General features: G+C 43.2%; 1 protein-coding gene across 3 annotated transcripts in view; it reads left to right on the forward strand.

Moving 5' to 3' along the window:
- Nucleotides 1-22801, forward strand: part of Slc38a6 (solute carrier family 38 member 6) — a 60844-nt gene that overhangs the window by 7129 nt on the left and 30914 nt on the right. Inside the window, exons 4-5 of one of the 3 annotated variants that reach the window (XM_050153640.1) lie at nt 13095-13147; nt 16996-17035. The exons of 1 other annotated variant lie outside the window; for it this stretch is intronic. In XM_050153640.1, the coding sequence (XP_050009597.1) occupies nt 13095-13147; nt 16996-17035 (93 nt within the window). The remainder of the gene's footprint in view (nt 1-13094; nt 13148-16995; nt 17036-22801) is intronic. One more of the 3 variants, XM_050153643.1, reaches the window with a different exon arrangement.

A 22801-nucleotide genomic window follows, 5' to 3' on the forward strand; every position in this document is an offset into this window, starting at 1 on the left:
AAATGGTCTCGCTGACACTTTCTTCCTAGAATAAAACAGACTCGTGAATGCAAGATGTCAGATCCATGGTGAATACTGAGTTCTCACTGGGACAGTCTCAGAGGATCACAAGGTCTTACACATGACGTAATCTCAGGGCAGATGGCTGCTGGTCATTCTGTGAAAACATGGCTTATGCTCTGGGATTGGAACAGTTGCTTCCCTGCCCTGACCTCCACATCGCTCTCAGGAGGGGAGGAGGGCTCTGGAGCACCACACTGCTTCTGGCTCCTCATCTCCACTGCACACCGCATTACACTGTTGTGTGCTTCAAAGCCTTTGGTTCAATCTTTCGTTCCCCACACTCCATTCCACGTGTTCATTCTCTGACCTTGTCTTTACTGTTTCCCAGCTCCCAAAGCCCAGCTCCCTATGGTGGGAAGCATGGCAGGCGGGCAGGCAGGCAGGCAGGCGGGCAGGCAGGCGGGCGGGCGGGCAGGCGGGCGGGCAGGCGGGCAGGCAGGCAGGGCAGGGCAGGGCGGCAGGCTGGGTGCTGGAGTGGTAACTGAGAGCTTACATCCTGATCTGCGGACAGTAGGCAGAAAGAAAGCTAGACTGGACCTAGTGTGGGCTTTTGTCACCCCCAGTGACATATCTCCTCCAACAAGGCCACACCTCCTCATCTTTTTCAAACAGTTTCACCACCTGAAGGCCAAACCTTCAAATATATGAGTTTATGGAGGCACTATTCCCATTCAAACAACCACATAGCCCTGGCTGGCCTGTAACTTTTCTTTTAAGATTTATTTGTTTGTTTGTTTTATGTATATTGGTGCTTTGTTATGTCTGTCTGCACCCAAGAAGAGGGCAGTAGATTGTGAGCTGCCATGTAATTGCTGGGAATTGAACTCAGGGTGGCTGGAAGAGCAGCCGGTGTAACTGCTGGGTCATCTCCAGACAGTCCTGTAACTTCCTGTGTAGCCCTGACTGGCCTCTGCCACCAGGTGTTGGCAGTAAAGGCATGCACCACCATGCCCAGCTCCCTTCACTTTCTTACCAGCATCGAAAACTCAAGACTCTTTAAAAAGAGCACTTGTTCTATTAGTGTGTGCTCAACAGTATCATAAGAGAGCTAGCTACATGTGTAACCTCCTAACGACTGCAGGAGGTGGAGTTTGTCCTGTGTGTTAGAGATTGGCAGGATGAGACATGATTTACCCAGGGCTGTAATTGGTTGGTTAGAAGACCTCATCTTGCTCTTCACAGCCCCGAGTCACATACAATCTGCTACCATTTCCCACCATGCAAACCGTGAAGCTTATTTTTTTGGAAGAAGTTAAAGAGAATTCTGCTTTGACGCTGAGTCATCTTTCTGAAGGCAGGATGTGAGTGGAAGGCGAAGCTGAGGACCAGTCCCGCTCACAGTCTGGATGCTGGCACGGGCTTCTCCTCTCATCGGGGGTCAGAGGAGTGCTTCGTATAGAACTTCTTCTGCCCAAATGAAATACCTCCAGCTACAAATAACAGGGGCATCTTTTAAGAAAGACATGGTGCTTCCTGTGTGACTGTTGTGTGATTAAGCCTGTCACTCATTAAGCAGAGCATCCGTTTATTCTCTCAGTTCCCTACAGTTTGCCAGAGGGTAGCCGAAGAACCGGAGAGGTAGGAAGCAACTGGCGGCTGCTCCCTGTTCTCTGATCTTTAAGGTTCTTACCACAATAGTTGACTCCCGATTTTGTATTGATAAAGTTTAATTAGATTAATGCTTCACAATCCAGAGAAAGATTCATGTTAAAACAACCACTAAAAGGTTACAGAAACAACAACGAGATGCCTTCATAAATATGCCTAGGTGACAGGTCAGTGTAATAGCTGATGCTGGAAGAGTGGGAGCCAGGGTACCTTCCATCTTGTTTGTAGCCACCCTGGGATGCAGCTGACAGACCTTATCTTTGCTGTTAGTTATTCATACCAAACTATACTTGTACTACAGTGTCTGACAGGATTACCCCCTTCACATTTACCCAAAGACTTTTATGTCCACACAAAACTTGCACGTAGATGTTTATAGCAATTTTATTTATCATTGCGAGGGAGTGACTAAAGTACTCTTCAGTTGATGACTAAGAAAACAGTGACATTAAAACAACAGAAAATTATTTTGTACTAATAAGAAATGAGCCACCAGGCCCCAAAGTAGCATGGAGAAGTCAGAAAAGCATGCTATCAGTCTGGTGAAGAAACCATATACTCCAGAGTTCTGCGTGAAGTGTATACACAGAAAATGAAACCAGTGCCCTGTGGGGATAACCTATGCTACTTGTTCATTGCAGTGTTATTCACGGTGCTGAAATAGCAACACCCTAAGTGTCTTTAGGTAGATGGATAAGCAGTAGTCTATATGTGTATTGGAATATTATCCTACCTTTGAAAGCAGATTCAAAGGGGAAGTCTTGCCAGCACTGGGAGCATGGGGGTGCCTGGAAGATATTCTGATAATGATAAGTGAAATAAGCCAGGCAGAAAGAAAAACTGCGTGTTCCCACTTCATGTGGATACCAGAAAGGTTTAGTGAAAAAAAAATGATAACATAACAAAGCTGTTTGCCAGGGATACTGGGGGAGGGAGGAGAAGAAGGTGAGCTCTTGGTTGAGGGACATGGAGTTAAGCAAGATAAGGGAGTCTAGAGACCTGATGTACAGTGTTGGCTGTAATTAATAGCAAGTTTATTGGAAATTTGCCAAGAGAATAGATTTCAGTTCCTCTTAACTGAAAGAGAGAGGGAAGGAAGGAAAGGTTGAAGGCCTATGACTGTTTCCTTGAGTATCATAATTTCAGTATGTATATCAAAACATCATATTGAACACCTTAAGTGTTCATAATTAAGAGAAAGAAGAAATGAATGTGAAAAGATTGTGTATGACTTGGTTGCAGATGTATGACACTGGGAAGGGCAAAACTACGAAGAGAAAAGAAGTCAGTGGTCACCAGGGCTTGGGAGGGAAGGATGCATGCATTGGAAGAGCACGGAGAATCTTAAAGACAGGAAAGGGGCCGTGGGATAGCATAAGTGTGGGTATACAGTTATCAAGATCCACAGACTGTCCAGTGCCAAAAAGGGAACCTTCATGTCAGCTGTGGATTTGGGTGATCTTGACAGGGCAGGGTTCCTTGATAATAACAGGAATACTGCTCTATCTTAGGAAGGTGGCATGTGTGGGGCAGGAATATATCACAGCCTTATACTTTCTTAATTTTGCTGAGGTCCTGTAGTGATAGGAGCAGCGGGGCTGCATCCCCAGCACCCGGCCGCCCGCTTGGCTAGCTTATGCCCTGAAATAATTACACGGAAACTGTATTCTTTTAAACACTGCCTGGCCCGGCTAGTTCCAGCCTCTTATTGGCTAGCTCTTACATATTGATCTAACCCATTTCTAATATTTTGTGTAGCCCCACGAGCTGGCTTACCAGGGAGGATCTTAACCTGCGTCTGTCTGGAGTGGGAGAATCATGGCGAATTCTCGACTAAGCTTCTTTCTCCCAACATTCTCTTCTGTTTACTCCACCCACCTATGTTCTAACCAATAAAATGGGCCAAGGCAGTTTCTTTATTATAATTAACCAATGTCCTTCCTCCATCAAGGTCCTAAAAATATAATCTGTTGAAGAAAAGCAAAGGGCAAGAGAGATAATACAGAAACAAGATAAAAAGTAAAAAATTGGTAATAATACATTCATAAAAGCCCACAAGGCCTCGCCCTATTTAAAAAGCAACAGGTAACTAAGGGATGCTGAGAGGGGGAGGAGTCTTCCCCGGGGAAGAACAAACCAATTGGTTATCCAATACCAAATGGTCAACCCTGAAAACATGCGTACAGGTAACATTCTAGAGACTAAACAGGCTGTATTAGTGTTTAAGAATGTATTTGCATACATGTCTGTATCAGCAGTTAGTGAAAACAGAGGCCGTGAATGTGGACAAGAGGAAGGGAGGGTATATAGGAGACTTTAGAGGGAGGACAGGGAGGGGAAGTGACAGAAAAAAAGGGTTTTAAAAGGATCACTGAATGAAGGTCTCTTCTAGAAGGAAAATGTGGGTTCTGAGTGACAGTAAGGAGAAGGGGAGGAGTCAAGGTCACTAATGGGGGTGGGAACACAGAAGGCAGAGGTGGTTCAGATTTTAAAATAAGTTTATTTTTGACTATGTGGACATTGAAGTGTATGTGGGCAGACTGATCTTGGACCTGAAACAAGGTCTAAGTGTTCATTCCTTCAATGTTCTTTCATCTGTTAGGAATACAGAGATAATCAGTTCCTTGCTGAAAAACTCAGCACCATGGTTCTCAGCCTGGGGGGTCGCTACCCTTTGGGGATTGCCTATCAGATATCCTGCATATCAGATATTTACATTATGATTTATAACAGTAGCAAAATTCCAGTTATGAAGTAGCCAGAAAGTAATTTTATCAGTATGAGGAATTGTATTAAGGATCACAGTGTTGGCAAGGGTGAGAACCACTGCCCTAGCAGGAGAAACAAGTGCAGGAGCTGATGATATATGTTGTAGTGTGCTAAGTATGGGGACCAGGTGTGAAGTCTGGGGGGCAGGTGAGGAGGGAAGTGTGTACTGTCTGCTGGGGGGAGAGTCAGGGAATATTCTAGAAGACTGAACTAAAAAGGACTTTAACTAGCATATCCTGTACATTGTACAGTGTGCCCAAAATAGTTTATTACTATTAATGAATAATGTACAAAGGAGAAAAGTAGATGGTAGACAAGTCTCAGCCTGAAGAACATGAGGATTTTGGCCAAGGAATGAGAGGCCCACTGAGATGGTTAAAAAGGAAAAGGTAGGTACCAAAATCTATTGCTTGTTCTGTCCAAAGAGAATTGTGGTCCTTCCTAGATCCCATGACATAGCCTGTAACTCCAGTAAAGAGAAAATAGCCCATTTGTCTTCTTCCTGACTGAAGCAGTGGTTTTTCTGGTTTGCTTGTTTTTAAGCCGTCAAGTTTGTAATGATTGGTTACATCAGCCATGGTGAACTAAACCCCACTCACAGTAAGAAAATGCCACAGCTAGGAAATAACAAGGAAAAAAACCAAAGGCCTTGCTGCTGATGTGATTTTTCCTTTAGAAGCAGGTTCTCTGGTAGTTCCAAATGGTCTCTTAAGAATGTTTCCTGCGTTTGTGCGGTAGTTGTGTTCCTGGAGGTTGAGCTGATATCCAAACCACTAGCCATCATTCCCATAGCCTCTGCCATGCCTGTGACAGGAGGATGTCTAATGAACGCTGGAGACGGTGGTGAGTGGAAGCATTAGAGCTGTGGAGACACTGTATTTCCTGGTTCAAAAGTTAACATGCATGGCAAAAATTGTGTAGTCCTCCAGGCACAGTGGCACATGCCCGTAACCCCAGACTCAGTCAGGAGGATGCAGAGTTCAAAGTCAGCCTGACCTACAGATGGGGATGCTGAATGGCAACAGCTAAATGACAAGTAGTCAAAAGGACCTTTGAACATACCTTAGTAGTTTATAACAGAATGTATGTGTTAACCGTCCACATAGCCTTTTCCAGGAAAACTGACCCCTGAGCTTTTTTGGTTTCATTTTCACGGGAAGATTTTGAGTCCCTTTCAGGTCATAATGAATTCCATTTGAGACCATGAAAGACTTGACCAAAACCGCTGGAGATAAGGATGACAGGGTGTGTTTCTCAGGTCATCTCTCTGCCATGGTTGTTTGTTAGGAAAGGCAGTCAGGTATCCAGACTACATTTTCCTCTATTTCTCCTTTGGATTAGTGAGCATAGTGTAATGCCCTCAGAGTTAATTGAGTGGATCAGTTAATTGAGTCAGCTTCAGTGAGTTAGTGTCCTGTGTCCTGATTTTTATTACTGATTCTCGACTGGGCATGACCTCTCCCTCAGGGTATCTGGCAAAGGTTACAGACATTTCTGGTTATCATGCCCAGGGGTGGGGTGGGTGGGAGCAGGCTATTGGCATCCAAGTGTGGTAAGACCAGTTGAACAGTCCACAGTACACAGGCAACTCTATCTGACAGAACTGCGTGGGCCAAACGTAGCGGTCAGGCCGTGTGACTGTGGGCTACCTTGTGTGTGTGTTGTAGATGCTCTGCTCACCAGTTTACCCGGTGCAGGGTAAGAATTTTCTTGCCAGAAGCTCTGCTTTCCGCCATTGGCTAGAGAAGAATGGGTGTGAGTTCCTGCAACATTCATTCTATTGTTAGAGTGTTTGCATATGTGTGTGTTGGATGTGAACGTGTGCACCACGGTACATGTGTAGAGGTCAGAGAACAACTTCATGGAGATGGTTTTCTGCTCCCGTCTTTCTATGGGTCCTAGGGATGGAATACTCACTGAGCTTTACTAGTTCTTATTATTGTCTTTATTAAAATCTGCATGCCTGGAACTGCAGAGAGGACTCAGGGGTTAAGAGCACTGGCTGCTCTTCTCAAGGACCTGAGTTCAATTCCCAGCACTCACAGGGTGGCTCACAACAGCCTGTAACTTCAGTCCCAGGGGACCTGATGCCTTATTCTGGTCTCTGCGTTCACCAGGCACCATCACAGTACACTGGCAGACATGCAAGAAAAACTCTCATACACATAAAATTTTGTTGTTTTGAGACAGGGTCTCTCTCTCTCTACATAGCCCTGACTGTCATGGAACTCACTCTGTAGACCAGTCTAGCCTCTAACTCACAGAAATCCACCTGTCTTTGCCTTCCAACTGCAAGGATTAAAGATGTGTACCACCACACCCAGCTAAAATAAATTTTTTTGTTGACCCAATAATATGTGCTTAGGAGTGTGGGAGCATGCAGACTTGTGAGGTCTCATTTCCTGCTTCATTCTTTCCTGACTTCTTTTGGCAGTTGCTTTTCCTTGTTTAAATTATAATCTTACTTTTTTTTTTGTCATTTCTTCATTGCAAATGGTGAAAACTTAGCTCAGTCATCTCAGACACTCCCCTCCCCACCACTGAGCTCCATCAAATCTACTGAGTAGCTCCTCACTCCTCATTTTATCTCTACTACAAAACACACAGATCCTTGCTTTTGTTTGCATTGACTTTGGAAAGTTCTTTTCAGCTGTTTCTCTGCTGTATATAGAGTATGTTCTTTCCTTAAGTCAGTGGTTCTCAACCTTCCTAATGCACCAACCCTTTCATACGGTTGTGCTGACCCCCAACTGTAAAGTTGTTTTGGTTACTAATTCATATCGGCAATTTTGCTACTGTTAGGAATTGTATTGTAAACATTTTTGAAGATAGAGGTTAAAGGGGTCATGACCTACAGGTTGATAACCACTGCCTCATGTTGTCAAAGTAAATATCATTTATTTTGTGCTTCATAATGACTTTTAAGCTGTTCATGTTATCTATAGATTGAGTTTAATAGTTGAAAGCCAGTGCGTCTATTAATAGACCATGACTGTGTAAATTATTCACTGCACAGCTAACCAGTAAATTGGGAATCCAGAACATTCCTACATACGCAGTATTATAGACTCTGCTGCCAGCTGAAAGAATGCCACTAGTATTCTATCATTCTGTTTTCTTCAATGCACAGAAAGATTGTTAATCATGCCGTAGTCAGTTGGTACAGTGCCACTGAAACGTATAAGAGTTCAGAAGTCTGAAACTAGTGAATATTCAAGAACAGAATGCCCTCCATGTGCTGTTAGAAAAAAAGAGCAAGAAGAAAATGATGGAAAACACAAGATAGGAAGAATTTCAGAATAATAAGAGTACTTTCCAAATGGCCAACTTTCTGAGCGTTGAACTGTGTTTGGATAACTTGTGTCCCTCAGTCCAAATCCAAGGATAATATTGCTTCTGCTGAAACTTGGGCTCGTACTGTAACCAGGGTTTATTAATTGTCCTATTTCATTGAGGAAAAAATGCAAAGCAGACAGAACACTGGACTAACTAGCTGGAAATGCTCCACTGTTTCATGGGAAGCAGCTTTCCAATGGTTCCTATGGAGAACGGGGTCTTGAGCCTAGTGCACAGTAAGGAAAAACAACCCATTTACTGATTCAGACTGTAGCCGCTCCATTCTTTCAAAGCACAGCATTGATTTCTTTTAATATCAAAAAATGACTTCTGAAATATGTTGCTAGTAATTGCTTCAGCTATTAAAGAGGTTTGCACTGCTTGTGGAAGACTGCATTGGTCACACAATTAATACCTTTCCTGTGCAGTAGGATACGCCACTCCTGCAGCAGCTAGCAGCATCGTAGTTTTGTGTCTCTGAAACATCTTCTGAGTGTTTGTAAGACTTCAAAATATATGAAGCAGCAAAGAGAAAGAAAGAACAGAAAAGGAAAGGAAAGGAAAGGAAAGGAAGGAAGGAAGGAAGGAAGGAAGGAAGGAAGGAAGGAAATCCCTTGCTGGTAAATCAAGCTGAAAATTCCTTAGCACTAGAAAAAGGGGAAATTTCAGTTTAGCTGCAAGCTCTCAGGTTTATAGAAGGGGAACTATTGAAGTATTGTTCGGTTTTTGGTTTTGAGGCAACCTAGGGGGTTTTGCTTTGTTGCCCAGCTGCTCTCAAATTCTTGTGCTCAAATGATCCTCCTGCCTCAGCGTCACTGGTAGCTGGGATTAAAGGACTGTGCCAATACACTTGGCCTTGTAGCTCTTAAAAATAAAGTTTCACCTTTATTGTTCAAGTCATTATAACATATTTGAACTCCTTTCCTCAAATACAGAGAGCAAAAGGAATATGATTGAAGACTCACCACTTATGTGTTTTACTTTATAGATTATATTTGAATCCTGGTTTTTTTTTCACTTAAAATAATATTGGCATTTTCTTGTTATTATTCATGGTTGTAATATTTCATAAGGTATACCTACCATGATTTACTTAACCACCTTATATAGCATTGAGGTTGGCCCTGTTTTTCTAGTGTAAATCATGGCATGATTAAATATTTAATGAGTTCCCTCATTTTATTCTTATCTTCTAAGATAAAAGCTCACAGGTTCAGATGTTTTAAATATTTTAAAAGCTTGTTGTTCTAACTGCATTCCAGCCATCAGATCAGTTTATAAACTTCACCAGCATTTGAAGAAACTGCCCAAGCGACCGAGCAGAACTTGAGAGCTGTTTCACGAGTTGCCTCGGTTCATAGGCTGAGATGTGGAAGAAAGCACTTGGCCGGCTGCGACCTCATTTCATCTTAGCAAAGCCTCAAAGCAAAGCCAGAAGCCATTATTCATTTTCATGATGTCTCAGGCTGGGGAAAGTGCTTCTAATTTTTGCAACATAAAAGAGGTTTGATGACAGGGACAGAACTGAGCAAGGACCCAGACGTGCTGACGGGAAGGCTGGAATTAGGGCTGGAGCACTAGACTCCGTCTCCATTTAAAAGCCTACTGCTTTTTCCTCTTCAGTTGGGGAGTCGTGGTATGTGGAGATATTTTTACGAGGCTGAAGAAAGCAGAACAAGAAGGCAGGTTTGAAATTGCAATCTTGTCAGGAGCTGCAGCTGAAGCTGTCTTCATTGCTGCTAGGTTTTCTGTGTTTCCTGGCACAAGCAAGGGTTAAATTTTATTTTTAAAATTTAGAGTGTTTAGTGCTTGAATTAGAATTGAAATATTTGTTCCCTTTAGAACTTTTCGGTATTTTTTTTTACTAATAGATATTTACTTTTCCTGTTTACTAGATATGCAGTCAACATGTACTTCCCACTACTGAAATATAAAACGAGGCTGGGATGCAGCTCAGCAGTAGAGCATGTGTCTAGCATGCGAAGGGCTTGGATCCGATACCCTACACAGAAAGGAAGCAAGCAAAGAAAAGTTAAACAGTTATAGTCTAACTTTGATGAATGCCATCTTGCTTACATACCAAGAAACAAATACAAAATAGTAATTTGAAAAGCAGTGTTTAATGTAGTCCCATGTGTAACACTGGAAAACCTCATTGCTTCGACTTCTTGGAAGAAATGTTTTTCTTTCCTTTTTTTTTTTTATTTTAACACCATGTCAATTATATTTATTTTTTATTTTAAAGCATGGTCTGCTATGATTTTCAGTTGCTGTATTAGATCTGTTCAAATTACCAGGTGTATGTGTCTGTGACACATAATCTAAGATATTGTAAGGGAATTAATGAGATGTTAAACTATTTTATTTATGACAAGAGAAGAACTTTGCTTCCAAAAGAACTTAGCTGAAAGGAAAGATTAATTATAACCTAGAAAATATGAGAGGGAACTTAAGTAGAAATCATCTTGAAGCAGAGGAAACTTTGACATAGTGCACTTCAAACGTGCTCGCCCATCACAAGCCTGCCCAGCCACCAGAGCGGGGTATTCTGCCCGCATCACCCTAGTCCCCACTGTCGCTCTACTCTGTATAGGTTTATCTCATTGTGTGCACCACTGATTATTCTGTTGCGGTATAATTAATTCAGCTTAAATTTACATAAATGCTAATGTGTGCGTATTTCTGGAATGCTGATGGATTAATTGATGTGTCGGTGTAAACTCATGCTATACTACTCCAGATGTCTATAGACATGACTGGGAATCACTGAGAAAGACAGTAGACATGAGTGGCATTGCTTACGCCGCGTTTCCATTCCGTCTGAGTCGGAAGGAATTAAAGGAAGGAAGTCCGGAGAGGTGGGGGAACATATTGTTGTGATTGGAAGATCAGGAATTTATTTATTTATTTTTCATACAGTGAGGCACTTAGGTGATTTTATTTATTTATTTATTGGTTTTTTTGAGACACGGTTTCTCTGTGTAACAGTTCTAGCTGTCCTGGAACTAGCTCCTGTTGACCAGGCTGGCCTCGAACTCACAGAGATCTGCCTGCCCTCTTCCTCCTGAGTGCTGGGATTAAAGGCGTGTGCCACCACCGCCTGGCTAGATCAGGTGATTTTTATAAAGAGACAGAAACACAGCTCACAGCATAGAGATGTTTCTCTTCAGCAGCGATGAAGTCTGGAGCGGTGGTGCATGTTTGCCTGTACTCCTACCCTCAGTGGTCTTAATGTGTTAGGGACCACACCTCAGGTAAAACTGGATCCTTGACCTCGCCTCAGAAGAGAGTTTTGGTACAAGACAGTCTGAATCAGAGTTATGATTTATTCAATGGCATCTTTAATACAGAGTTTAAGCACAAGGGTTGAGAGAAAAAGGTGCCATGCAACAAGACACACCTGAGCATGAGTGTGCGCTGCCTTGAGCCCATGTGACCGTCGTATATGGTCTCCCCATAATAGAAATGTCTTCCAAACCTAGTACTAAATTGTACGTGTGTGCTATGTTTATCAGAATGTAAATGCATTTTTAAAAATGAATAATATCACTCAGAAAAGTATCCAAGCCCCTTGATGAACTTTGATAAAAGATTAAAATGAATATTTTGTTAATTATTAATATCTTTTTACCCTTCAATATCCCACTCTTTTCTTCCTGGTTCCATAATTACTGTATGAAAAACCACATATGATTTTTAAAAAGCTTATTATTATGTACCTAAATGTCCTTCATTATGAAAATCCAAAAAAATTTTTTAGTTCTCAAGTGGCAGTTGAATGAAAGCCCAAGTATGTCCTAAGAGATGTATTAAAGCTGACTTTAACTCTGTAACCCACAGAAACTCTTGCTGTCCCAAGCCTCAGTGTGTCCCAAGCTGCTTCTCTCCATGGTGTAAGCGCTGTGGGCGTGCGCACTCCTCAGACTGTGGAGCCTCATAGCGGCAGCATCACTTGTTAAATGCAGAGCTGCCTGGGCTGAGAACATACTGTAGCCCTTTTACATACTATTAAGCCTTGTAATTTTCTTATGTTCCTAATAGCCATACTTCCTGAACATAATGAAATGAGAATGTAATTTACATTTTTATGATGAAAAAGGAAAGTATGTGCCCCTCCCTAATTATAGGCTGAGGGTACTGTTTCCATTGTGAACACATTGCCATCACTCTGAGCACTTGGGAAGGCAAATGGCACAGCTGTCATACCCCGCCTTACTGTGTGTCCAGTGTTTAGAAATTACTGCCAGTGAAAATCTGTTTGGACAGTGTGTATGCAAGAGCACACGTCCTGTACAAGGAAGCAGGGTGTTCCCAAGAAATCAGGCCCTTGAATTAACGTAGGCCGAGTAGCCTGGTTTTGCTAACGGCTGCCTGTTGTAGATAGATTCTCACTTTACAAAGTATGTGTTTTTAAAGGCTTCCCCCCCAAATCAGTACCTGTGCTTAAAATTTAGTCATCTATCAACGACTGTGAGGTGGGTTGACCTCAGTGACTAGCTCTCAGAACTAATAGTGGGTTTTTCTTTTTTTGGCTGCTTTTCGTATTTCAGAATATTTAAGAGAAACACACATCTATCCTTGATGGCCTCCACTGATAAGAACTGTCAGAGAGTTAGATAAACGGCTATTAGCTGGTTACCAATATTAGTGTGCTGATATTGGTTATCTTACAGTAATTAGAAACGTAGTAAAAATGGAGACTGACCATTAATATGTGCATTTGAGAAGCAAAATCAGAACATGAGATATTCTAGAGAAGATAATAGAAGGAGTTCTTGGCAAATCTTTTTGATCTTAAAAAAACAAAACAACTTTATGTGCATGAATGCTTGCCTGTCTGTATGTCTGTGCCCCGTATGCATCCCTGTGCCCTCAGAGACTAGAAGAGGGCATCAGACCCCCTTAACCTGGAGTTACGGAAAGTTGTGAGCTGCCACTTGGGTGCTGGGAATCAAACTAGTGGTTTTAACTACTGACCTATCTTCACAGCCCCCTTGGTGATTTTGTTTTTAAGAAAAGAAATACCCATCACTACTTATTAGAGAGGCACATTCTACAAAACATCTGAATCTTAAGCATGTGGGTTACATCTGGAGTGGAAATTAAGATTTCAGAGGGAAAAAGCTCAAAGGCCTTCTAGGAACCAACCACGCGAGTGCGGCCTTCTTTCCTACCTTCCCCTCCACCCCAGGGTGCCGGGCTCCACGCCACAGCTAGTCCTGACTGGCTGAAGCTGAGGACGACACTGTGCCTAGCTTGCAAGATAACCTTCATAATGAGTTTTGTGTGACAGTGACAAATGTGCTTTCCCCCAACAGCGGTGACTTCTTATGAAGATCTCGGACTCTTCGCGTTTGGATTACCTGGAAAGGTGATTTCCTTTGCTCCCCTTGGGGCATTTCTCTTCTCCTCCAAGTTCACAGGGTCGTGTATGTGGGGAAGACCTTAGGAGATGAAGAAAGGAAGTAAGAGATGGACAATGGGACAGGAAAGTCAAGAGAATGTGGCCCCTGCAGAAGCACTGCCGTCAGCCAGTGCGGTTTTTAAGTCTTGTTGCTGACTCGCTGAGCTGCAGAGTAACGGGACCCTGAAGTTTTCTCATTAATTTTGATCAGATCCTCTGAGTAAATCCTTATAAGGGAAGAAAACAATAGAATTAAGATTATAGCCTGGCTTTTTTCAAAAGCAGTAATTAGGTAGTATTATTTAAGAGCTGAACAATGCTAAAAGATTGCCTAGCTCTCCCTCTTGTTTACATGTGAGGAAATTAAGATCCAGATCTGTTCAGGGACCTCTTATCAACTGTTACCCAACACCCATTCTATATCTGAGGACTGTAGATGCTATATATACTGGTTTTACTTCCTAGAATAATAAAATAAATGCCAATTTTTATCGGCACTGTTTTTTGGTGACTTCCTAACTTTAAAAGTTGTAGGGAAATGTTTTTTCCTACCGATTACCAGGAGTTAAGCACTGCTGTCAGTGTTAGAGTTAAGCTGCTTTCTTTCTGTTTCAGTGCCTCAAGAGTTACCCACATTTATTTTGGTTCTAAACAAGAATTCTTCTGGTTGTAAATCTGCCTTAGTACTTTCTGTTTGCATTTAAGTTAACAAACAAAGTACTATAGCATGTACTTGGTACTTCGAAACAGGTATGCATCTGAGCTAACTGACCTATGAGTTACCTCACCCATTTATTCTCCTGTTTAAACGCTAAGTGGGTACCATACTATAACTGGCTAAGCTGATTTTAAGAAGTGAGTCCTGGAGGAAGATGCAGCTCTGCAGCAGGAAGAGAAGCTGCATTTGCCTCCAGTTGCCTTCCTCTTAAAATGTATAAGGAGTACGTAAACCTCAGAAACGCTGGGCAGGCCTTACATCTTCGTAATCTAAACCTCAGTTGTTCCCAGGAACATTTGCTTCCTGGAGAGCAGGGTGTTTAGTGTGTCTGGTTCATTCCCTCCATGTAGTTTAACCAGAGGAGAAGAAATGTGTTTGTATATGGCAATGCCCCGGGGTGGGGAGGAAGTACTTGCTGTATAAGCATCAAGATCTGAGTTCAGATCCCCAGCACCTGTGTAAAACCTGGGCATGGCAGCATATTCTTGTGACCTCAGTTGTAGATGAAAGTTTCTGTCCCGCCCGCCTGGTTCTCCAGCCATTCAGTCCCAAAGAACCACACAGAAGCTTATATTAATTATCAACCGCTTGGCCTATTAGCTCAGGCTTATTATTAACTAGCTTTTACAACTTAAATTAACCCATAATTCTTATCTATGTTTAGCCATGTGGCTTGGTACCTTTTCTCAGTAAGGCATTCTCATCTTGCTTCCCCTGCTTCTGGGCAATGACTGCATCTTTGCCTTTCCTCTTCCCAGAATTCTTCCAGTCTGGTTGCCCCACCTATTACTTCCTGCCTGGCTACTGGCCAATCAGTGTTTTCTTAAACCAAGTACAAGTAACACATCTTTAGAGTGTATAAGAGAATTATCCCACAGCACTCAAATGCTGAAGGAGAAATGCAGAAACAGGGAGATTCTGGGGATGGGGCATGTTGCTGGCCGGCCAGCCTCACCAAAACAGCGAACTCCAAATTGAGAGAGAAACTGTGTTTCAAAAAGGTAGAGAATGATAGCAGAAGATTCCTGCAGTCAGCCTTAGCTTTCCACATGTTCTTCATAACACAATAGCACATCTAATGCATAGGTGCGTGCATATGCATATAACAGCCTCCGAGGAGGCAGCTGCACTGGACAGAGCGTATCCAGAGTGAGGACTCGTTAGATTTTGTTTGCATTTCTTCCCCATTTCTATAATTGTTCTGAAATCTTCACATTTTTTTATGTGTGGTTGGATAATATTCTGCAGTTCAAAGAAATATTTTTGAAAAATTTAAGGAATATTTTTAAAAATTTCTTTGTGTATTTATGTATCAGATAAATATCTATTGAGCAATGCTATGGTCATGCACTGTAGTAGGCACAAAAAGTGCAAGTAGGCAGACATTTATTCTGGCTTTCTAAACACTAAATACCTAAACTTAGGCAAGGAATGGAGACATGGTTAGTGCTAAGATACTGTATGTGCAATATATTCATAGAAAATGGAGGTATTTCATGTGTATGGCCAGGGGTTTCATTTGCAGATGGTCTACACAGAGTCAGAATGGTCTTCCCACAAATGACTGAATTTCAGGAACTCATATTTAAGCTGAGATGCAAACTGCCTTCTAGAAAACACTGGAATGACCATAACCACTCTCTTTGTTAGTTACTCTTGCTGTGATGAAACACCATAAACCAAAGCAAACTGGGAAAGACAGAGTTTATTTGGCTTACTTCCAGGGAACAGTCCATCCCTTTTGGGGGATGTTAAGGGAGGAAGTCAAACAGGGCAGGAACGTGAAAGCAAGAGTTGATTCAGAGGGGTGTTGCTTACTGGCTTGCTCCTCATGGCTTGTTCAGCTGGCCTTATAGAACTCAGGACTACTAGCCTGGGGATGGCATCACTCGCAATGGGCTGGGCCCTTCCACATCAATCCCTAAATAAGAAAATGCCCTACAGACTTGCCTGTAGCCCAGTCTTATGGGGGCATTTTTTTTCAATTCAGGTTCTTCTAGCTTGTGTCAGGTTGACATAAAACTGTCCAGCACACGTGCATCTCTAGAGACCGTGCCAGAATCCAGCTCATTAGGCTTCTGCACCTACAAGGACTCCAGCTCCTAGGAAGCTCAATGGTTGCAGCATAGGCAGTGCTCTGCCCCAGGAGGTGAACCTCAAGTGTGACCTGTCCTCTGTCTATGGAGGTCTGACTATTCAGCTCCAAATGTCTGCTGGTGGCTACAGCCCAGGTGTCAGGAGGCCCAAGAGAGAATATAAGATTTAAACATTTCCTTTGCATCCCCCAGGAGTCTCATCCAGGGCCGGAAACAGACTGGACATAGTTCTTGAGCAGTTTTTGTTTAGCACAGACCTTCTTTATTTTTAGCTAGTTGCCAACTTTTATACTCTTGAAGGTGTGAAATTCAGTTTCTGGCTTACTAACTACTGGGTGACCTGGCTACATTGGATCCACTTTTTCCCGTGCTGTCAGCTGACCAGACTGAGTGGAGAGGAGGCGCTCCTGGGGGGAGGGGGGAGGCTCCAGTTTACTGTTGTCCTTGCCAGCACCTGCTCATTTAGACTTTAGCTTATTTCACACTTTTGAGTTCGAAACACATTGCTTACATTTTCCCGATCTGGTCGTTGTGTGCTGGAGTTTTCTGCTGTAGGCTGTTTAATCTTTGAGACTGTGCCCAGCTGGTATCAGAAGGCCATCTGCTCCCTCTAGGTGCTATAATGTTGACACAGCGCACTCCAGTCTGTTTTGGGATAACTACTAAAGCAGTGTGGTAGAGCCAGTAAGAAAGAGACTACAGGTTCAGTTAGACGTCGGCAATCACGACTTACCAGCTTTATAACATTTTTCAGCTATTCAAACATGACTGCTAAGAAAGACTTCAGAAATATCTTTATAGTAACTATGGAGGTGTTGAGGAAAGACTTATGCACTGTTCATTAATTTCACATAGTACAGACAGCTGACAGAATTTATTTCCGATATCTGTTCATTCATAAGACAGTGCATCTGTCCTTGTGGTATTGTTTGTTAATTATAAAATTCTCTCCTTCTGTACCGTTTCCCTTTTATCATCTGAATACATTTGTCCCTTTTTAGGTGGTGGTTGCAGGCACCATAATAATTCAGAATATTGGAGGTAAGCATTGAGAGTGGATCAGGTATGCATGCGGGTAATGGAAACAGTTGCTGCTCTGGTTCCTTGCCTTCCTGCAGGTCCAGCTGGGACACCAAATCTCTGTAGGTGCAGCCATCTTCAGAAGTCCCCTTTACCCACCTCCTAATCTTTCTTGAATCATTCTTAATAGCACTGGTAAGTGTGCTTCTAGCTTCAGCTCTAGCTGACTTCCGTGGTTGTGGTGGTGAGCGGGGCAGTTTGGAAATGCTCCTCCCAAAGTGATTGTTAACTATTAGCTACTTTCCCTCTCCTTTCCCTCCCTCCACCACTCCCACTACAGACCCTTCTTTAGAGGGAATAGCGCCCCCTGGGTGGTGTGAACAGTCAGGTATGCCCACTGTGCCCTAGGAGGTAAGAAGTTAAAAATGACCAAGTGGCTTAAAATATGTCTAAGGACAAGAGGCGTCCTCAAGCTTGTCTTTCCTCTGGTTCCTACTAAAAACTGATCATACTGATCCTTATTATGAGAACTCTGTAGAAATGAAAATCACTGTTGATTATAGACAACTGACCGGATGAATTAAACATTAACTCCAAAGTATGAGAACAGCATGGATGTGTTGTGAGGAGACTTCAGAGACCTAGGCTGTGTCTTCGTTTCTTTTAACCACCAGCTGGAACGCTAAATAGTGTCAGAATCATAGAAAGCCCACAAGGAAATGACGTGCTCTTTGGGACCTTATAGAAGATTGTGTGCTCGCAAGGAATTTTAATTATTTTTTTATATCTAATAGTTTTAAGTAACTGAAAGTTGATAGCTTAAGATCTGAGCTATTTCACTCTAAGTATTGTTCAACTAAACTGATGTTAGTGAGTATTGTGGTGTGTGTGTGTGTGTGTGTGTGTGTGAGAGAGAGAGAGAGAGAGAGAGAGAGAGAGAGAGAGAGAGAGAGAGAGAGAGAGAGTTGTTTTGGAATCCTTAATGTCCATGTTTTAATGCTTTGAATTTTCGTGAAACAGTGACTTCATACTTCACTCCTGAAGCCAAAAACACAAACCTCATCTCTTGGGAATTGTTGCCGTGCAACTGATTTGAAGATTTGTTGTAGAATACTTTTAATTAGCAGATATGTATTGCTTAATCTCTTAGTGATGATTCTTCGGCAGACCCTCATTAACACCGATCAGATTTGGTTCAGATGAAACCTTTGTATAATAACTTATGTTGAAATTTTAGCATTTTATCTTGGTGTGACGATCTTGTTGTGTCTCCTCTGGTTCCACCATAGTAGCTTCTGTCTCTAGCCTGGTTTAGACGCGGCCGTCTTCCCCTTGCTGGGGCTAGCCTTGTCCGAGGTCACCTCCGCACTGTTTCTCCTCCTCTGAGCCTTAAGTTTTTCCAGGGCTTATGTCTCATTCCTCTTTACTCCTGGGAACCAACACAGTGTCTGTCAGGGTCCAACCTCGACAAAATTTGCACGTTCCAGTGTAGGAGCATGAGGATTAGAATTATTAAACTCAAGGAACAGATAGAGAAATAAGAAGGCAGACACGGAACAGCATGGGGGGGGGCGGCATTCACTGAATACTGAACCACCTGCGTTTTTTCCATCGGCTCATATACCTCATTCCAAAAGGGGAGGGGGAAGACAACAGACTTATTAATATGATATAAGGAATAGACCAAGTATCCTGCAGGCAGCCAGTCCCTGGAACCTCCTGCCAGTCTCCTTTGAAGAAGCAGGAATAGCAAGGTGGAACAGATCCACCTCTATACTCAAAATACTGATTAACCACACCCTGGGTCAGGATCTCTTGTTTGTAGCCACACCTGTTATCAACAACTTTGAAAGAGCAAAAATAAGCTCAAACTCTGACCTTTAGTCAATGTGGAACAGGCTCACATCTGTGGGCCCCCACAAGAGTCTGGAACTTTGCTGGATTGAGACACGCTTAGATGATTAGTACTTTATGTCTATGAGCTGGAAAGATGGCTCAGCAGTTAAGAGCCCTGGCTACTGTTTTCGAGGACCTGGGTTCAATTCCCACCACCCACCTGTCAGCTCACAATTATCTGTAACTCAAGCTCCAGAGGGATTTCATGCCCTCTTCTGGCCTCCACAGGCATTGCATGCACGTGGTGCACAAACGTCTGTACCAGCAAAACAGCATACAAATAATTTTTTTTTAAAGTGAAAATAAGTGGGGGAATGGTGGGGCTGGGAAGATAGCTCAGTTGATAAGGTACTTGCTTCCCAAACAGGACCCAAGTGCCAATTCCCAGCACTCCTGAGCAGCCAGGTGTGAGGATACACACCCTAACCCCAGTACAGGAGGAGCAGAGTGGACGACCTCTAGGGCTCGCTGGCCAACTAATATAGCTGAATCCGTGGACTCCAGAGGTTCAGTTAGGTACCTTGCCTCAGAAAAATAAGGTAGAGAGCAATTGAGAAAGTTTCCATGTTGACCTGTGGTCTGCACACGCACGCACACAATGCTAGGCTCATCATTGGTGTCAAAGCTGACGGAAAAGATAAACTAGACTAATTCAGTATTTTACTCTTTTAGGGGCCCTGCCACCCAGCTCCCAACTCAATCACACACAAATGCTTATTCTTAGTTAGGAATGCCCAGCTTAGCTTGACTTCTTACCAGCTTTTCTTCCTTCCTTCCTTCCTTCCTTCCTTCCTTTCTTTCTTTCTTTCTTTCTTTCTTTCTCTTTTTTAAAAAATCATTATTTATTTATTATGTGTACAGTATTCTGGCTGCATGTTTTGCCCGAACACCAGAAAAGGGCACCAGATCTCATAGTAGATGGCTGTGAGCTGCCGTGTAGTTGCTGGGAATTGAACTCAGGACCTCTGAAAGAGCAGTCAATGTTCTTTACCTCTGAGCCATCTCTCCAGCCCCCTTTCTTTTTTCTTTCTTTCTCTTTCTTTTTTTTTTCTGTGTAATGATGTGATCTGTTTATTTAAAATGATTTCCCAATTTGCCCAATGATTTAGCAGACTTACTTTTACTTTCTCCTCAAACAATCAACATACTTTTGTATTTTATTTTAACCATGTATGCTATTTTGACATTTTATTAATACCAGATTTCAATACGTTGACCAATGAGTAGTACAGATTTCAAATAGACCCTTGGTAGCTATGGTCTCATTGCTGGATTCTTGGGATTTTGGTGATGGTGGCTGTTCCTCAGACCCTGTCTCCAACCTGCTGTAAGACTTAAGCAGCACACTCCTCCATTCAAGGCTTCTAAATGGAATCATTTAGAAACTAAGTCATCCTGACTACCTTTTGCCTCTGGGCTTTTTCCTTTTCTTACTTCTGTGTATCTTACTTTCACTCTTCCTCCGTGGCTGGGTGCCCGGCCCCTAGTGTCCTCCTCTCCCTGCTCTTTTGCTCCCCTTTTCTTCCCAGATTTCTCTTCATGTATTTATCCTCTCTGCCTGCCAGCCCCACCTACCCTTGGCTCTTGCCTCGCTATTAGCTATTCAGCTCTTTATTAGACTGTCAGTGTTTTAGGCAGGCACAGTGACACAGCCTCACAGAGTTAAACAAATGCAGCGTAAACAAAAGCAACACAGCTTCACATCGTTAAACAAGTGTTCCATGGCACAAACAAGAGAAACACACCTTAAAATAATATTCCCCAACTAGAATATTCCTCATCTAGAATACTTTTATTTTTGTGTTCTGTAGCAAAATACACTGACTGGGGTGTTAGTAATAAACAGTTATCAGCTCTTGGAGGTTGGAAGTCTGAGATCAAGGAAACATATCCTGTGAGGACTTTGTTACCTGGTCATGTGTGGGAAGTTGTCACGCGGTAGCTTAGAGCACGCAAACTCTTAGCCTTAAGCTCTCACAATGTGCTAAACGTGCATTTAAAGGTGGAGTCTCATGACCTAACCCTTTTCCATCAGACGCCACTTCAAACACTTGTGCACGTTGGGACTGTGCTTCCTGTACACAAGGCTGGGCGACACCATCAGACTTAGCCAATAGCCTTGTCAGTAAGCTGGGCGATTGAAGTGGAGACAACCCACAGTTTTTGTTTGTTTGCATTTTCGAGACAGTGTTTCTCAGTGTAGCCCTGGCTGTCCTGGAACTCACTCTGTAGACTAGGCTGGCCTTGAACTCCTGCAAAGGCGTGTGCCACCACTGCCCACCAACCCAGACTTTAAAAAAAAAAAAAAAGTGTTCTTCATCCCTGAAAGCATTCAAACGAAACTGTTTGGCCAGCTGTGTGACCTGGAAAAGATTCTTGGATTTGGTGTCGTATGAATGAGGTGTCTGCATGTTGCTTTGCTTGCTTGCTTTAGAACTTTAAAAATGCCACTTAGATGCTGCCACACATTTTAAATGTCCCTTGATTCAGGAAAGCTAGTAATGTTTATTTCAGAATGATGTCCTTGTTATTTTCTTCCCATCACTTGTAAGTTTACCCGCTGAGAGCCTGCGAGCGCTCAGTGGAAGCATAGTTCCGCGGTTCTCTAACTGCGGAAGTGACCCCTCCATCGCAGTGGGATCTGAAGCTACCTGTGTGCAGAGCCCTGGCTGGGTGTCAGCTGCCTCATAGTCTGACTCCAATCTTCTGGTCAAGCAGGCCCATGCTTCAAGGGACCCTCTCTCTCATTCTCTTGGCTTTAGTTTTGTCTGTGGTGAAGAATTCCAGTGGGATAGAAAGCTCAGGGTCTCCTCTCTTCCAGAACTGTGGCTTCTGAGGTGGCCCTTGGGGAAGGTGTGCTAATTCTCAGGCACTGTCTGTATTTTCAGGTAGGTGGCATGTCCTGATGCTTCTTAACTCTTGCCATCTTTTTTACGTGTGTCACAGGTCTAAGTTAGCCTGTATCTCTTGGTCCTTCTGCCTTGGCCTCCTGAGCACTGGGATCCCAAGCATGACCACCACACTCCAGGGTTAGTGACTGTCTATGATGCTGTTATAGGGTAGCTGAGGAGGAGGGAGGGTTTGCTTTGGCTTCTGCCCCAGGGGACATGATCACATGGGAAAGTGGAGCTGCAGGGTCCCGGCTCCTGTCAGGTCCCCCACAAGCAGGAAGTGGAGAGCAGGGAGTAGTGGTGCTCAGCCTTTTGCCTCCAGTTCAGTCCTGGACTCCCTCCCACAGAGTCGGCGCTGTCCACATTTTCCCCTAACCCCAGCTTCTCCTCTGTGTTGTGCAATCTTGTTTCAATTCCCAACCCTAAAAGGAAAACAAAAGATGAAATGATCATAAATTCATAAGCTGCTCTTGACTGTTTATTCTGTGGGTGTTTTGGTGAAGGCCTGGTCCGTCCCCTTCCCGTAGTCTGTGAACGCACTAACCACAGCACCGTTGGGATTTACTGACGGGATTGCAGTGGGGCTTTCCTTCAGGTAACCTCTAAAAATGCCAATTAGTACATGTTGGACTCTTAAGGTTTTAGAATTACTGGCCTTTAGAAAGTGGAGAGCCATATAGAAAATATTTCTCATTTGTGACTCTTGCTCTCTGAGCGGTGATTGTGGGGAGCCTGAAAGAGGCCATTGCCAGGTGTAGCGCTTTGGCTTTGTGTCCGCCTCAGGCAGAGCTAGTGCTAGCGTTTGCTGTGAGCTTCCGCGGGGCAGAGGGAGGAAGGAGGCGTCCTAGAATGTTAGTGCTGTCACAGGCCGGAGAATGCTAGGCACAGGGTTTGAACACGGCTGCCTTCTAGGAGGACGGAGAAGTGTGGTGAGGGCCGGCTGATTCTCACAGCCCCTACTCTGCTGCATTGCTCACTGAAAAGTAGTCCGTTTCACATT

This window comes from Alexandromys fortis, unplaced genomic scaffold (assembly GCF_014885135.2).
Source record: "Alexandromys fortis isolate MF-2015 unplaced genomic scaffold, M_Fortis_MF-2015_v1.1 scaffold_82, whole genome shotgun sequence".
Lineage (NCBI taxonomy): Eukaryota > Metazoa > Chordata > Mammalia > Rodentia > Cricetidae > Alexandromys > Alexandromys fortis.